This window comes from Ochotona curzoniae, unplaced genomic scaffold (assembly GCF_017591425.1).
Source record: "Ochotona curzoniae isolate NIBS_2020 unplaced genomic scaffold, NIBS_Ocur_1.0 contig_2210, whole genome shotgun sequence".
NCBI classification, from domain to species: Eukaryota; Metazoa; Chordata; class Mammalia; order Lagomorpha; family Ochotonidae; genus Ochotona; species Ochotona curzoniae.
This window is the reverse complement of record NW_024465369.1, coordinates 27,327,913-27,344,823: the sequence shown is the minus strand read 5'-3', so window position 1 is coordinate 27,344,823 and position 16,911 is coordinate 27,327,913. Positions and strand designations below refer to the sequence as shown.

The window sequence follows — 16,911 nt, the reverse complement described above, 5'->3', positions numbered from 1 at the left end:
CTCTCTTATTATAATATAGAAAGTGGACCGCATACACATAGAATTCTACAATTGCCTAGAAACAGTGGTTACCATGGCATTTTTAGTTGATATACAGAATACAGCTATCTGTATTTCCAAAAATATGACTGCTTTCATTCAGTGGAGAAATGTACCAGCACAATATAATATTAAATATGCTTTTCTGTTTAAGGCCTTCCCAGCTAAAGTGCATACTTAGCATTATAGTTGTCATCATATTTACAAAGGATCATATTTACGCTAGCAAAAGCAGTGGAGTGAATGCTGCATTTTATGTTTTTGTTCTAGGTGGGAGTTCTAAGCATATTACTTCTTTATTCTTTATATAAATCTTCTCCATTATGTTTTAGATTTTTTAAAAGATGAATTTATTTACCTTGAAAGGCAGAGTTAGGGAGAAGTATAGAGATCTTTTGCCTTCTGATTCACTGCTGAAATGACTCCAATGGCCGGAGCAGGCCGAATGGAAGCCAAAAGCTTCAGCCAGGCCTCTCCGGTGTGCAGGAGCCCGTGCTCTTCGTCTAGCTTAGACTGCTTTCCCAGGCATGTGAGCAGGGAGCTGGATCAGAAGTGGAGCAGCTAGGGCTTAAACCAACACCCATGTGGGATGCTGGCGTTTCAGGCCATGATGGAACTTGCTGTACCACAATTTGGATACCCATGTTTTAGATTCCTGACGATTTTACCTCCTATCAAAGAACTGTGTTCACTCTAAAGTTGTTAAATTTCAAAGCAAAACAAAGTTCTAAGAACAGTTGGTCATTTGTGGAATTAACGTGAATTTCCCTTCTTATCTGTACCTTTCTGAAGCTGCATTCAAAATTAATACAGCAGCATTGATAATAGTGCTGGGAGACTTCCTGCCCCAGAGCTCATTGTGTGCAGTGAGCTTAGCCTCCTTCCCACCGTGATGCTTGGAATGTCATGGTGACAGATGGGGTTATAGAGGCCAGGGAAGCGTGTGAGCCTCTCCTAGAGCCATAGTGATAAGCATACAGTGTCACTGTGATAAAGCCTGCCAAACAACCTTTGACCCTGTCTGGGATGAAGTGAGTTGGCCTCTGTTTCTTTCCTTGATTGCTGCTTTGGTCCTGGGCTAAATTAACCTCAATGTATTGAGTTTGTTAAGCAGAGTATACAAATGTTACCATTGACTAATAATGATTTTTAAATGTTACCATTGACTAATAATGATTTTTAAATGGAATGAATTAGAAATACAGTTCTGAAGTTGAACACTCAGAATCCTGTGAGTAGGTTTAATTTTAGTGGGGTCCTAAAAAGGTACAAGCTAATGGTGGTGGTGATATTTAGGACACCTGTAGTGAAACCAGTTCTCCTTGCTTCCTCTCATAGTATTTCTTGCAGTAGATTAACAGCAGCAGAGCTAGGCAGAGCAGACGACTGCTTCTATAGAGCGACTGAGAAGCTCCATGCCCCGGTACTACCATCCCACTTTCCCTTCCCCTAATTATAGGTGTCTGGTACGTGACACCCAACTTCTGTATTTCACATTCTTTCACTTTGATGTGAAAGAATTATTCTTAGATGAAGTTGACCTAGATAACCAAAGTCTTTCAGTATATCAATGAAAATCTTAAGTCAGGTTTCTACAGAGAATAAGAAAATAGAATATATAAGTCCCAGATTTTTCAGAAATGTGGAGAAATTGCCCCACAAAGAGAAAAAGTACCATTATTACAACAAGGAGACTCAGAGCATGAGAAATAAGCTTCCATGGTCCCATTAAAAGATAGCATTTTACTTTTAAAACTCCATAGCAGCTAACTTACTTTTATTGTCTAAGCTATAAAATGCTTTAAATAGTCCTCCATCAAAGGTAAAACCTTTATCTTCGCATCACAAAAATTTTAGTCATTGAAACATAATTCATAGTTATAATAAATTTGAGTAAACATCATATCAAGTTTAAGATGAAGTAGGGAGGAAGAAGGAGCTGAGGAGGAACGGAGGGAGAGAGAGAGAAAAAGAAGAGCAGGAGAGGGAGGGAGGCAAGGAAAAGGAGAGTTATCTGTCATCTCCTGGTTAACTCAACAAATCCCTGCATCTGTCAAGGCTGGGCCAGCCAGGAGCCAGGAGCTCCTGGGAGACAGGAATCCAAGTCCTGGGCCATCCCGTGCTGCCTCCCAGAGGCAGGCATCCCACAGAACAGCATGGCCCCTGCACCCTAACACTCACTCTTAAAAAAAAATGGTGAAGGATTCTTTATGTTCTGTCACTAACCTCACCCTTCTACACTTGTACAAAACACATTTTAACCAGAAGTGACTCCAAGATTTCTAATAGAAACATTTCACCACATTCTTGAGGTTGTATATTCTGTTCATACCCATTAATGCAGTTTTATCTTATTTTTCTTTTTGTATTTCATTCTTTTATGCAAGATGTTGATTTCAGTGCCTAATGTCTTGATACTCATTCGTGATTAAAAAGTGGTCCACTGATTAATACAGAACTGGAGCTCTGATTCTGTTGAATGCCATTTCATTGCATTTGCTTGAGCCAGTGCATTCGGATGTGAGCGGGAGTTCTCCGGATCAGATCTCCCTGGAGTGACTTTAAGCTGGCCTTGTCTCTTTGGTTTGTGTATTCTGGTTTTCCTTGTCCTATTTCCCTTTCACAGACCATAAAATTTGGCGATGTGCATTCCTGTTAGAGAAGCAAGTTTCTCTGTTTGCAGGTCGACTTATCAGTGATTGACTGAACTAAAGCAAATCATTGAATATCTCTAATGATTAAACCAAAGCAATGTCTCCTATTAACTAGAGACTGTTTTTTATCATTTTGTGAAAAATAATTTTAGCTCAAACTCTACTGAAAAACATGTTATACACTTGATCTTAGCCAAAAGGCCGAGAAGTGATAAAAAACATATTGTAAAAAAGAAATTGCATCTAGGTGATAAAGCTAAAAGGGGTTAGGAGGGGACCTTTAGTTGTAATTCTCCTGAAATTTACTGAAGAACTGTTTAATTTTATATACAATAATTAAAATGTTTGCTCATCACCAAATTTAATAGACTGGCCTTATAGTAAAACTCTTTAGGTTTGATGAAGTGACCTGAGGTGACATACTTGTAGAGGACTTTAGACACACAACAAAATTCTGCAGTGGACTAAGAAGTTCCTGACCTTTAGATACTGATATGGTGTAAGACTGGTTATGTTGAGATTAATTCCAATAGAATCCCCAGCATCACTGTCACCAAAGACAAAATATAGTCTTAAATACTTCCCTTTAGACATTCTTTTAATTTTAGCATAAGGAATTCTCATTTTCTTATTTTTATTTATAGAAAACTTTCACATTATTTAGCAGGTTTATTACCTGTAATAATGCCGGCAGGTTTCTATGGAGTATAACAGTATGCTGGATGCTGTGTTCAGTGCTTTCCCCTCCTTCTAAGGACATCCCTGGTTCTCCTTTCATACATGAAGAGGCAGAGGTTAAAGACAACAAATGACTTGTGTCTTGGGCCAATCTTTTTGTGTTGAACAGAATGTCCATTTCATTGCTAACTGTCATGGCAGGCTGCCTTCCAACTTACAAACCTTCCAAAAGCCTCTTGGCAAATAACGCAAATTCATATTCAAAAGCACTGGGTAGTTTAATTTCAGAATCTATTCGAAGACTCTTGGGAGGAATGTATGTATGAAGGGTGCATACACTCCCACACGAAGTTGAAGAATGTTGCTGTTTTGGCATCACTGGCCTCTCCAGTGTTTCTTATTTTTAAATATTCTGAATGGGCAAGTATGGTTTATATTACCTCAGTAACCACCATAGAGTAAAGAGTCTGCTTTATAACATTAGTCATGCTTGGGTTTTAATCCTTTCCAGTCTTCTGTGTTAGACCTGTCTATTCTCTGTATATCCAACACCACATGCCAATTTTTCTGCATGACTATCTATTTAGAAATATCTAAGTCTTCCAACTTAGATACCCTACCTTTTCCTACAGAAATTCCTCAAAGAAAAGGATGTTTGCAGTACACATACAAAGAAAACTAACAAAATTGATAGAAAATAAAATAGAAGGATAAGTTTATTTTAGTGCAAAAATGAAATCATTGGATGTAAGGGACTTGTAAAATATCCATTACAGCTGTGAACATTTAAGCTAGTGCTGGAGATGCCAGTTAGAATGCCTTTGTATCAGAGTGACTGGGTACTAGTCCCATATGCACTCCCAATTCCATCCTTGCTCATGCGCACACCTGCAGGCAACCAGTGAGGCTCAAGTGACTGCGCCTTGCCTCTCACGTGGGAAACCAGAACTGAGATCTGCCTGGCTCCAGGCTGGGCTTTTGGGAATGAATCATTTACTGCAAATTCTCTCTGTGTCTCTCAAAGTTCACAGAAAGTAGTATTATGATAGAAACTACTCATGAATTTCAAAACTTTGTATCAACTAATCATTTTTATTTCTATTTTCCATGAACTTTTGAAAGACTTATATTTATTTGAAAAACAGAGTTCCCATCTCCTGCTTGACTTCTCGGTTCCCCACAACAGCTGATTTGGTCCTGGGCCTGGCTGAGATCAGGATTCCCACTCTCCATCCGGTTCTCCCACATGTGTACCAGGGACTCACCTGCTCCCAGGAAGTGCACATGCTGGAAGCTGCGTCAGAACGTGGCTGCCCCTTCACTCAGGCGTTCTGAGCTGGGATGTGGGAACCTCAAGCAGCATGGCTGCCACACACCAAATATTCACCTCCCCAGTGAACTTTTTATAGTACTAGCATAGAATATGTCTCCTACAAGGCTCCGGGTTCCTCCATTTGTTTTAATAGTAATACTTCAGTTAACACAAAATAGCATCATATATGATTTTTGTTTACCTTTGGATATTTCTTAGATTTTTAAAAATTTTCAATGTTTCTTTATTAAAGGAAAGAATTCTTGACTTTGCATTGTAGAACAAAACATGTATTAAGCCCTCTCCTTGAGTGCTAGCTAACACAGATATCACTCCCATCTCAAAACAAAACCTAAATTCCTGCTGATTGTCTAAAGTTCCTGTTTTTACTATTAAAACCCGTTGCCTTTAGACTATTTCTAAAGCAAGAATTGAGTTTAAGTTTTAACTGATCTAGTAAGTTTAAATAAACACAGAATGAAATTAAGTTATGACAGAATGCATAAGGCCACTACAAATCATTCAGTAAATACCATGTTCTCTTTTAATAACATTATTCTTCATCTCTTTGATCCAAATTGTGCTTGAAGAAATTGCACATCATTTACCATCACACAGTACCTGCAGAACAGAGCAAGCTAAGTGAATCTTCCAGAATATGTTTAATAAATATAATACCTCCACAAATGCTCGTGGCTCTGTCCTTCCTTTGTATGTTGCCCCAATTGTTTATAGTTAATTACTATTTAAATAATTGTAGCATTTATAAATTTCAAGTTTCTTTATCTAGACTAGTTAAAAATTCTTTATACATGGAAGTTTAAATGTCCTATAAAATAGAAGCTTATTTTAAGACTTCTAGGCTGATAAATAAAATCAAGGTATATTGTATCTTTGAATCATGAATAGGTTCACATAAGGTTTTCAGTCTGCATGTACAAATTCTTTTAGCGTCTATGATGTCTGCTTCATTATAGAGAAAATTTGACTTTAACCCCTTAACAGATGTTATTGCTTGAGAAACTCATGTCATGACTATATTTATGGTAATGAAAAAAATGGATAAATGATTGAGAATTTGACCTAAAGGTGAAAAAAATTATTATATGATTTATAAAAGCAGTCAAAGCGAGGGGACAGGGAGAAGTTTGACTGCAGCAGTTTATTGACTTGGTATGGGAGGAATTTAATACTTCAACTACTTGTAAAATTATAATGTCCACTTTTCTTAGATGTATTTAGAGATCTGCCCAGTTAAGCAGTTGCCAGAACAGACCTAACTATTGCTCTGTCCCTGTAAGGTGACTCACCCTCCTCACACTGTGAGTGGCTTCCTTTACTCTGGCAGAAAAAGTATAAAATACTAAGTTTGTTCTCTTTGTGTATAGCAATGTGTAAAGACCAAAAGAGTTCTCATGAATTCAGGCATTGCATTATTCCATTTTCATTCACTCCACAAATATTTATTGCAAAGCTTCTATCAGCCAAATACTGCTCTAAAGTTTGTGGCAGTGGTAAAAATGGGATGGAGCGGAGCCTGGTAGCTTAGCAGCTAAAGTCCTCACCTTGCATGCTCCAGGATCCCATATGAGCCCTGGTACTAATCCCGGTCGCCCAACTTCCCATCCATTTCCATGCTGGTGGCCTGGGAAAGCAGTCAAGGATGACCCAAAGCCTTGGGACCCTGCGCCTGTGTGGAAGACCTAGAAGAAGCTCTTGGCTCCTGGCTTCAGATTGGTGCAGCTCTGCTGTTACAGCTGCTTGGGGATTGGATCATTGGATGGAAGATCTTTCCCTCTGTTTCTCCTCCTCTCTATATATCTAACTTTCCAATAAAAAATTTAAGTATCTTTAAAAAAAATAGGATGAGGGAAAATCCGTGCCATTCTAGTCAATCCTAATGGGAATGGACAAGAAATAAACTAACAAGTCTTTTTGAGAGGGTTTTAAATGCTAATTATAAAAGTAGATATAGGAAGGGCACCAGAAGTACTGGGAGTCCTGGATAAGTTCATTGCAAACATGATGTGTGTATTGACCTCAATCAAATTAGATAAATATTGAATAACCACAAGAAAGAGCATTCCAGGCACAGGAAACTAGCATGAGATGTGCTTCTTGTGCATTGAAGAGACAGGAAGAAGGCCTTTGCAGTGGAATGAGAAAAGCAATGGAAACATCTGGTTGTCCCTGACCTCGTAAGTCCCTCTGAAAAATTTGGTTTCTCTTTACCAGCTGGGAAACCATTAGCAGGCTCTAAACAGTCTAATGTGACTTATATTTGAGTCAGATCCTTTGTATTGCTGTTCTGAAAGTGGACTATAGGAAGGCAATATAGAAGCAGAGGCCAATGAGAAGGTTCTTGGGGTTTGTGGTTGTAGCCAAGCTGGATCTCTTGAAAGGGAGGAACTAGGAGCATGGAACTGATGTGGGCTGAGAAAGAGTGAAACACAGCAAATAGAAGGATGTCCTGCTGCGCCAGAGCTAGAGAAGATTGTAAGATCTTATGGTAGTGGAGGTTGGAGAAACGGGACTATCAAGACCTCACTTTTAATAATGCTCCATTGAGTTAGCCTTAGACATTAAAGGCAAATCACAAAAGGGTGGAAGGAGGAACTTTATATTAATTTGCATCATGAGAATGACCATAAGTGTTCAAGAGTGTGTCTTAGGGCTGGGTTATACCAGCATTAGTGAAGAGGTATTTTAAAAAAGCAAAAAGAAAGCTGAAGAGCAAGAGTACAGCTGAGTGGAGAAGAAAGAAGAAAGGGGAAAAAAGACAACAATTTTGCTGTGTTTAATGGTGCTAACAGGGCAAATAAATTAGTTCTGAGAAATAACTATGCATTTGTTCATGGTCAAGTTTATTGATGATTTTGGTAGGATTAATGTTAATGAACCAGGTGATAAGAAGTCTAATTGGAAAGGCCAAAGTGGGGGAGGGGGGAGACACAAACACTGCTGTTAAGCAGTTTTGTTGTTCAGAGAAAGAGCAAGCTGACATGGCCACTGGCTAGGAGGCACCGACCAGCTGCTGAGACAGAATGGTCTGAGAGTGTGCTGACAGCCCCCTGCTGTGAGAGAGAGCAGTACATGTCTGATTGGTGACCTCAAAGGACAGTGCCTCCAGCAGATAGAGAGACTTTGTGTTTTTCAATGATACAGAGGTGTTGAAAAGAGATGGATGGCTCAGGCAAGCTAATATTGTATACATAATCTTAACCTTTTCCATCTTACTTTATATATAGTATTTTTCCAGGATTTATTTGCAGGTTTTTTAAAACAGTATTATATATAAAACCTTTATATTTTAGTTATTTATTTGCATGTCTGTCTCCCATCATAGGCTAAGATTATGTGAAGGGCCACATTTTATTTCTCTTGTGTGTCCATCCCATAGCTCAGCTTCCACACACAGCAGATGTTCTATAAATGTTTTCTTGAATAGATGTCTGTTATGTTCCATTTTGGTATATGATGTGTGTGACAAAGTTCAGTGTCACCCTAAAGGTTGCTACTAATTTCTAAATATAGGACTATGTCTGGTCATTTTGTTTTCTGCAGAGTCCTGGTGGAGCAGACATCATGAGGACAGGTTCACTCAGTAGTACATCCACAGGGAATTCATCTTTGAAAAGGATGAAACGAAAAGCACCTTCCCCTCCCTCCAAAATTCCCTCTCAACAGAGTGTCGAGAATAGCACTGTAACTGGTAATGTTCCTTTTCCCGTTGACGTTTGATTAGGGCTATGTTTTGTTTAATATTGGCAGTAGACATTAGGTCTTTTGATTAAAAACTGCGACTAACACTTAAGGTTTATAAATAGTCCTGTTTATTCTCACTCAACTCTTTTAAAAATTATTCCCGCTGCATGATCCTAAAACATTTTAATTCACAAATTTATTGATTCACAAATTTATTCAAAAAGATACTGCTATTCCAATATTGACTACGTGTAGGAATGAGAATCTAATTGAAGCTTTGTTGCTTCACAGCCGGTTGGTAAAATATCTTCTAACAAAGTTAGGATTTAGTGCTTTTTGAATTCCATAGCATTAATTCAACCACGAAGTAGCTGTGTCATTTGTGCATGTGCAAGCCATGAGTTGTGTTGTTTATTCTAGTCCCGCAATCAGAGGATGGAGTTCCTGCAGACAGTGCCTCAGAAGCCAGCTCCCCAGCAGCGCTGTCCAGCCCAGGTATGGCACCTCCACTGGCAATGTTTAATTCCTAAAAAAGAACTTTCATGACAATAGAGAAATGAATATGAAAGAGAAATGGACTCTTTGGCCTCCTTTCCCAAATTTTATGCCATCAACGAATTAACGCTTCTCCCATCTGGTATTACAGTGTAGACCATGCTGGTGGCAGAGAGCACAAGTTAAGTTCCAGAATGATGGTTTGAGAACTCTCCTCACCTTCTGGTTTTTTCCTTAGGCATTGTCAGGTTAACATATATTAACCTGTTTCCCAAGAGTAATGACACCTCATAGTTAGAAATGTTCTTCGGTGTGTTTAGAAGAAAACTTACATGAAAGTGTGAAGGCAGTTTCCTGATGGGACTGTGAGTACAGGGTATTTAACACTAGTTGCAAAAATGTTACAATGAAAATTTTTCTGTCATGTGGCTCTTATTTTAGATACTTCCAGAAGAAATGACATTCTAGTGAAAAAATAAAGTATTTCAAATATTTTTTCAATAATAGTTCTCTAGTAGTTGCAATAGAAATAAGTATGATAAAGTCTCTTAATTCTTAGTGTTAAAATTAGACAAAAAAAAAAGATATGACAAACCAGTAATGTACAAAAGCAGGATGCTGCTATGCTGATAATTATGAAAATTAATTATTTAAAACTTTATCTGATTTTTATCATGTTTATATTCATCAATATCAGTAACATTTATGAACAACCACATACACTTGATTCTTTCATTTTAACTGGTATTTTAAAATTTGAAATTTGAATATATATGTAAGAATTCACCACTCCTGTTTGTGATTTAAAACATTTTTGATAGGTAACTGATAACAGAAATATATCAATGACATTATTTTATTCCATAAGGAAACTTAGTGAATAGCATTAACAGGATAGAAAAATTAGCAGACTCTGAAGCGTTAGGACAGTATGTGCATGCTTTTCAGACTTCATTTGAAGCTATTTCTCTTTGTTCTTTGATCTCTTGTTAATGGCATGGGTAACTGTGAGATAGGAAATCTGATTTTTTTCCCCAGTATTTTCTGGTCTCTGCCTTTATCCCATTGTCTAAGTGCCGTTTCCACGGATTCTGCTTCTTCGGCAGGAGCCTCGCTGGGCCCCGCATCCCCCCGCCAGGAGCAGTGCACCACACCCACACTGATGGAGGAGCCCACCCTCTCTGAGGGCCCTGGAACACCTGAGGCAGCTGTGCCCTCGGTAGCATCGTTGACCTGTAGGTGGTCAGGCCTTTCCTGGCTTGTGTTTCATGCAGATTAAGATGCTCACAAATACAAATCTGATGACTTGTTGAACCTTGGGGTACCAGTTTTTCCTAAATAAATAGAAGTTCCCTATTTTCAGTTAAAGCTTCATTCATACTTGGAGTTTGCTGTTTTTATCTAATCATATAGATAAATATGACAACGTATGAGGTGAATGAAATCAGTGATTCTACGGGATTACCATTTCTCTTCTGTTTGATTTTCTGCTTTTGAGGAGAAACTGAGCTTTGTAATTTCAAGATATATATATATATATATACATAATTAATATTTAGATTTATTCTTTATTGAGTTCTTTTGTTATATATGGCTTATTTTCTGCCACATTGCTTTCATTCTAATTTTTAAGGTCTTTGGAATTTTAAATATGTTAAAGTTTTAACTGAAAGACAAATTTCAGAAGAGAGAGAAAGAGAGAGCTTTCATCCATCCACTGGTTCACTCCTCACATGTCCACCATGGTTGGAGCTGGCCCAGGCCAAAACCAGGAGCCTGAACTTCACCTGGGTCTCAAGTGGGTGGCAAGGACCCGAGCACTTACATTATCTGCTGCTTTCTCAGTGTATCAGTAGGGAGCTGGATGGGAAATAGAACAGCTGGCCAGTACCGGAACCGGGGCTTATATAGGATGCCTACATCAGTCGTGGCAACTGAACCTGCTATGCCACAGTGCTGGCCCCAAATATTGAAAAATATCAGAAGTATAATTAAATTTCATAATTGAGCAACACTTTAAGCTTTTTCATAGTTTCACCTAGTTTTTATGAGTGACTGAGAGAGTCTTATTGCTTCAAACCTGTTGCTTATCATTTGTGTGCCATCCCATACTGTTTGTGGGAGTGCAAAATTTTGTGGCCACCTAATAACCAATTTGGCAGGTTGCTTCATTGGCAGTTGCACACATGACTTGATAACGGACCTGCATGTTAATTATCGAGGTTCTGTTCTAATTGCCAAAATGAGAAACAATCAAAATGTCTCTAGAATGAGGATCAGATAAACAATCTGTTGTCCACCCCCTAACCAGAAGGCGGCACTACACCTGACCATCAAAAAGAACAAATAATTGATTGTTGTTGCAACTAGACAGAATTTCAAATATGTCATTGATATGAGGAAGCCAACTTGCAATGGCTTGAATATTTGCATTTGTGTAACATTCTAGCAAAGGCAAAACTGTAGGATGATAGTAAACAGAGGCTCATGTTAAGGTGACTGCTGACTACTGGAGGAATTAAATGACTACAGGGAGTTAGTGGACATTTTCTGTGTCCTGACTGTGATAGTATTTACGTATTTATACATAGTATTTTTATTATTTATATATGTCTGTCAAAGCTACAAAAATTATCTTCCAAAGGTAGAGTTTGCTGGGGAGAAATAGTGTCTGTCATTGTCAAAAGAAAAAGGTTCTGACAGAAGCTACGATAATGTATGATCTGACAAGAATTATTTTGAGGAACAAACGAGAAGAAAGGTAGTGTATATGAAGAGATTTAATTTAATACAATTATCTTTCAGCAAAGAATAATGTTTGTCAGGCGATTTTGCCACTTTGATGATTTCTAGAAAAAATACACAAGATATCTAAGTCCTCATGAAATCTTAAGCTTTAATAACCTCACAGATAAAATGCTACACTTCTGTGGACCCAGCGCATTGGCCGAGTGGCTAAAGTCCTTGCCTTGAATATGCTAGGATCCCTTATGGGTGCTGGTTCTAATCCCAGCAGCCCTGCTTCCCATCCAGCTCCCTGCTAGTGGCCTTGGAAAGCAGTTGAGGACCGGCCAAAGCCTTGGGATCCTGCACCCACATGGCAGACTTGGATGAAGTTCCTGGCTCCTGGCTTCAGATTGGCTCAGCATCAGCCGTTGCAATCACTTGGGGAGTGAACCATTGGATGGAAGATCTTCCTTTCTGTCTCTCCTCCTCTCTGTATATCTGCCTTGCCAATAAAAATAATAAATCTTTTTTTAAAAATGCTACATTCTGTAAAAATGTCTTTTGAAAAGTTATTTATATTTCTTTTATGTGTTTCACATTTTATGAATTATATTGGAAGAAAAATTTTATTTTTGTTTCAGTCATTTTCTGCCTTCAGTGGGACTGAAAAATTGAATTATTAACATTATCTAAAAAAATGTATGTGTAAATAAAATTTCAGTAATTATATTTTCAAACAGATTTTGTAAGAGCTATATTATACTGCATAAGTTGTTTAAATCTTAAAACAGCTCCAAGATTTTGGGGTACTCTCTTCTTTGAACATGAATATACTCCCTGTAGTGCTTATGAATCTGAAATATGACAGTTGTAAATACTACATTTGTGAAACTTATTCATTGTCCAAAGTACCTTCTTTAGTGTCTTTTTTCATCACAGTACTAAAATTTGGCCAACATATACAAAGCAAAGTTGATGTAACATTTTCAAAGCTTAGGGAACATCTGTTCTTTTCAGTCTGAAGATTCCCCTGAATGATTAGAAATTTTCTAGTCACTGCCTTTTCTAAAGCTTTTAATAATATGAATGCTTCCCTAGCTAAAAAAAAAAAAAAAAAGAAAAAAAAAACCTATGCACGCAAGCCTATAGTGTGCTTATAATTACCAAGCTACAAAAACAGAAAAATAATTTTAAAAAAGAATCTATAGTTATTTTTCCTTTTTTGTTGAGACCAGTTCTTACAATCCCCTACTTAAAGATACGCCTTTTAAATACTTGCCATAAGAGAAATAGAGACAAGGTGCAATAATTTGAATAATGCTGCTTCAGTTAATGTAATATTCCCAGAGCCTTCATATGTTCACACACCGAGGAGTTACATAGAAAATCTCATGTGTTTGAATGACTATGTGCTTTCATTGTTCTCAGGATACAACTTGCAAAATGTGTACATACCTCAGTATTGTGTTCTGTGATAGATACAATTGTCTACATTGGTATTGTGATTACTATACATTGTAATAGAGCAGCATTTGCCAAAATGTGTAGATTTGAAAGGTCACTTAAACTAAGCTGCTACTTAGTGTTTTTTTCTATGAAGTGGTTATTATTAACTATAAAAATCTCATTACAATTTTCCATCATTTTAATATTAGAGAAAAAAATGATACTTTTTTGTCCGCATGCCTGAGATTAACATTAGAGAGCTGTCTTTTAAGTACATTAAATACTCTTTAAGTGTGTTACTTATGTTGGATTTTGCAGGTGATGGTAAATCAATATAATTTGGTGCTATATTAGTCTTATTCTCCTACCACACACACACACACACACACACCACTCAGGGTAAAATTAAACTTCATAGAAATGTTATTGTAGAAATAGAAATGTTTAAATTTTACTTAAGCAAAAGTCTAAAGACTTGCTGTTGATATAAATATTTATTATTATTACTATTATTGTTGAAGGACAGTTAAATAGAGTGACAAAGGAAAGGGGTCAGGAAGTAAGCAGGGTAGAAAGGTAGAAGGGAAAAAGGTAGAAAATGAAAATGTGTCCATCATTTAGTTTACTCCACAAATGGCTCCAAATGTTGGGGTTGGCCCAGGCAGAAGCCAGAAGCTCCATCTTGGTCTACCCAATTGGTAGCAGGAACGTACTAAGGCCTTGGGTCATCTTCCACTGCTGTCCCTGGGGCATTAGCAGGAAAATGGATTGGAAATAAAATAGCCAACTGGAACCAGCACTCCTGTGGCAGCTTAACTTTGTGCAGCACAGTGCTGACCGCTTTAGTTTAAATTTTGACATTGAGTATGGATTGTAACTTCTGAAGATGTGTCTGCTTTTACCTTGATTTTTGTCACTAAAAAATAAAATGTATATTTAGACAGCAAAATTTTGGTCACGGTTTTTGAAAGGAATAATATCCATGCATACAGAGAATTATATGGGACACTAAGATTAAGTAAATGGAGTAAAGAAAAGCTAGGTGGAAAACATTAGGTATAGTATGCTTCCACTTAGAATTAAATAAACTAGCCAAAAATTAAGGAAAGGAAATGTTTGAACTTGGGTGTCAGCTTATGTATGCACATGTGTTTCCTAATAATGCACAGGGAATATTGATTGCTAGTGGAACTTGTGTCTGAGTGTCAAACTGCAGGGGAAGAAAAACTTTAATACTTGTTCATTTCCCATTACTTAAGCATTTAGATTAATGGCTCCTTTTTCATACCTGATTGTACATTAGAATCATCTACAAATCTTTATAAGTTCTTGTCTCCCACGCTTCAGAGATTCTGATTAAGCAGGTGTAGAGTAGGTTGTAAATGTATTTTTAAAGATGGGTCAGGGAGTTCTTTTTTTAAAGGTTTATTTATTATTTTTATTGGAAAGTCAGATCTATAGAGAGAAAGATCTTCCGACTGCTGGTTCACTCCCCAGGTGACCATAGCACTAGAGCTGAGCTAATCAAAAGCCAGGAGCCAGGAGCTTCTTCAGCGTCTTCCACATGGGTATAAGGTCCCAAGGCTATGGCCATCTTCTACTGCTGTCCCAGGCCACAAGCAGGGAGCTGGGAGAGAAGTGGAGCAATCAGGATACGAACTGGCACCCACATGGGATCCCAGTGCGCACAAGGCAAGGATTTAGCCACTAGGTTATTTGCCAGGCTCACAGAGATTTCTTAAATATTGTTAGTGCTGATAGCTACTGAGTCAAATTTTATGCTACCCTTGTAGACAGTACAAAAATACCTTTAAGTAAATTAATTAGCATTAAATTTTGCATGTAGTGCTATATGACTAAATTGAAATATATATTCTTAAATATTTAGTTGGAAGTTCATGAAATCAGATTAAATTAACCTGTGGATAAAACCTACAGTGTTAGCAATTGTTTTTTATGATTATAGCGATCTCAGATAATCTAATTATGTTTATGTGATTATTCATAATTAGAAAATTTTTACTGTTTCTGAACTAGATTTTAAAATACTGCAGCTAATTGTTATTTTTAAGATTCCATCGATGTTAGCATTATGTGTGATGAATGAGGCAAATTAATATTTAGGACTGTATCTACATTTCTTTGTAGCTGGAATAAGCTCTGATTATAGCCTTGAAGAGATAGATGAAAAGGAAGAACTGAGAGAAGTGCCTAAAGATGAAGCTGAAAATATTTCTCTGAAGTCACCAGATAGTTCTGTTGTATCTACTGATGTAATAAATGCACTGAAAAATGATCCTGACTCAACCCCTGGCAATGAGCGACAAGAGTCCTTGCAAAATGACAAGGAAGAAAAACAAAAAACCGGAACCACTGATGGACAGTAAGTAGTTCGAGTGCCAGAAGTGATGGTGGCAGTTCAATTCATGAAAGACTTCTGAAGTATAAATCTAATATTTTAAACACAAATCTAGTTGGCTTTTGGTTTAGTCTCTCTCCCTTTCACCATCAAGACAAAATTTGTTTTGATAAAGCAAATGTTTCCATAGAATTGCTCTCAAAGACAGTAAAATCCAATGCTACTTGTAACCCTGTTGCATAACTTACACATAAATTTTTCAAATTTATTTAATCAGTTAATTGTTCAGCTCAAAAATTAAAAGAAAAAGTTGTTTTGCCTATTACCTGTTTGACCTAAATGTTACATTTAATTTTCAATTCTCACCAAACATTCCTCGAAGGTTTTCACTGGTTGGTGTGTGATTGTGATTTTGCATTGTTCAGTGTGATGTTGAAATCACCACTATATCCTATTACAATTCACCCTGTGCCGAGATGCACTTCATAAGTGGTCTGAAGAATTGAAACCCACATTCCACTCAAATTTCGTTTGAAATGTAGCACCGTCAATAAAAATGAAATTAGCTAAACAAAATAAACCATCTTCCTTAAGAATTTGCTATGATTTGCCTGGGCTTATCTCAAAATTAAATATTACACAAAAAACAGTCATCTACACCCTGATTTATATGATTACTTTTCCATACACAAAATAAAAATGTTCCATTTAATTTCCTTTTTCTTTAAAGGTAAGCAGCTGAATAACAGTACTTTGGAAAAATGTCCACTTTATTAAGGTTCTTACTAAGCTTCTTACATTTGTTTTGTTTTGTTTTGTTTTGTTTTGTTTTGTTTGGAATAGGATCACCATTCGAAAGATGATGTTTCATGGCTGCAGTTTCTTCCCAGTTGTGTTTCTCCTTTTGCTTTGAAATTTTCAGTATCTGGCAGAAAAAGATGATTATTTCAGTCCATCTGTCTTTGGAAATTGTTGTCTGTTTTCTCATCATGTGTATGTGTTATTTGAGAATTATGGACATACAATATCATGTCTTCCAGAGAGTCACACACTATTGTACATGACACAAGCAATGGAGGGATAGCCATGGACACTGTAACAAACTTGAAGTCACTGGGCCCAAATCAAGAAAATGGTGAGTTATATAAATCCTGTTAACCTAACTTGCATAGCCTTGTGATGTGACAAAGATCATTCTTAACAGTTATTAAATCAATTAATCTTATTTGTTGACTCGCTTAACAAACATGAGTGTTATGGATGCTGTTATTTTGGGGCCCAGTTTACAAATGATTGAGCTACAAAAATGTTAATCCAGCTACACTTGTAAGTGATGGCTCCCTGGATTGAATTCCATCAGTATTGCTCCAAAGTGTGCCCTTAAATACCCTGTATAACACCTTAGTTGCTAAATCTTGGAGCATGTCTAAGTAGAACACTTGAAGTTGTGTTCAATAGATGCATCTGTTTGTGATTCCTTTTCTTTTTATTCATCT

General features: G+C 37.1%; 1 protein-coding gene and 1 non-coding gene across 2 annotated transcripts in view; one reads left to right on the top strand and one right to left on the bottom strand.

Annotated features, from left to right (window-relative positions):
- Positions 1-16,911, top strand: part of COBLL1 (cordon-bleu WH2 repeat protein like 1) — a 133,935-nt gene that overhangs the window by 102,271 nt on the left and 14,753 nt on the right. The window contains exons 9-13 of the mRNA XM_040971998.1: positions 8,248-8,395; positions 8,809-8,883; positions 9,993-10,118; positions 15,205-15,439; positions 16,456-16,550. Of these exons, the coding sequence (XP_040827932.1) occupies positions 8,248-8,395; positions 8,809-8,883; positions 9,993-10,118; positions 15,205-15,439; positions 16,456-16,550 (679 nt within the window). The remainder of the gene's footprint in view (positions 1-8,247; positions 8,396-8,808; positions 8,884-9,992; positions 10,119-15,204; positions 15,440-16,455; positions 16,551-16,911) is intronic.
- Positions 2,718-2,906, bottom strand: LOC121150982. The gene has a single exon (XR_005883080.1). It is a non-coding gene; the product is annotated as a U2 spliceosomal RNA (small nuclear RNA).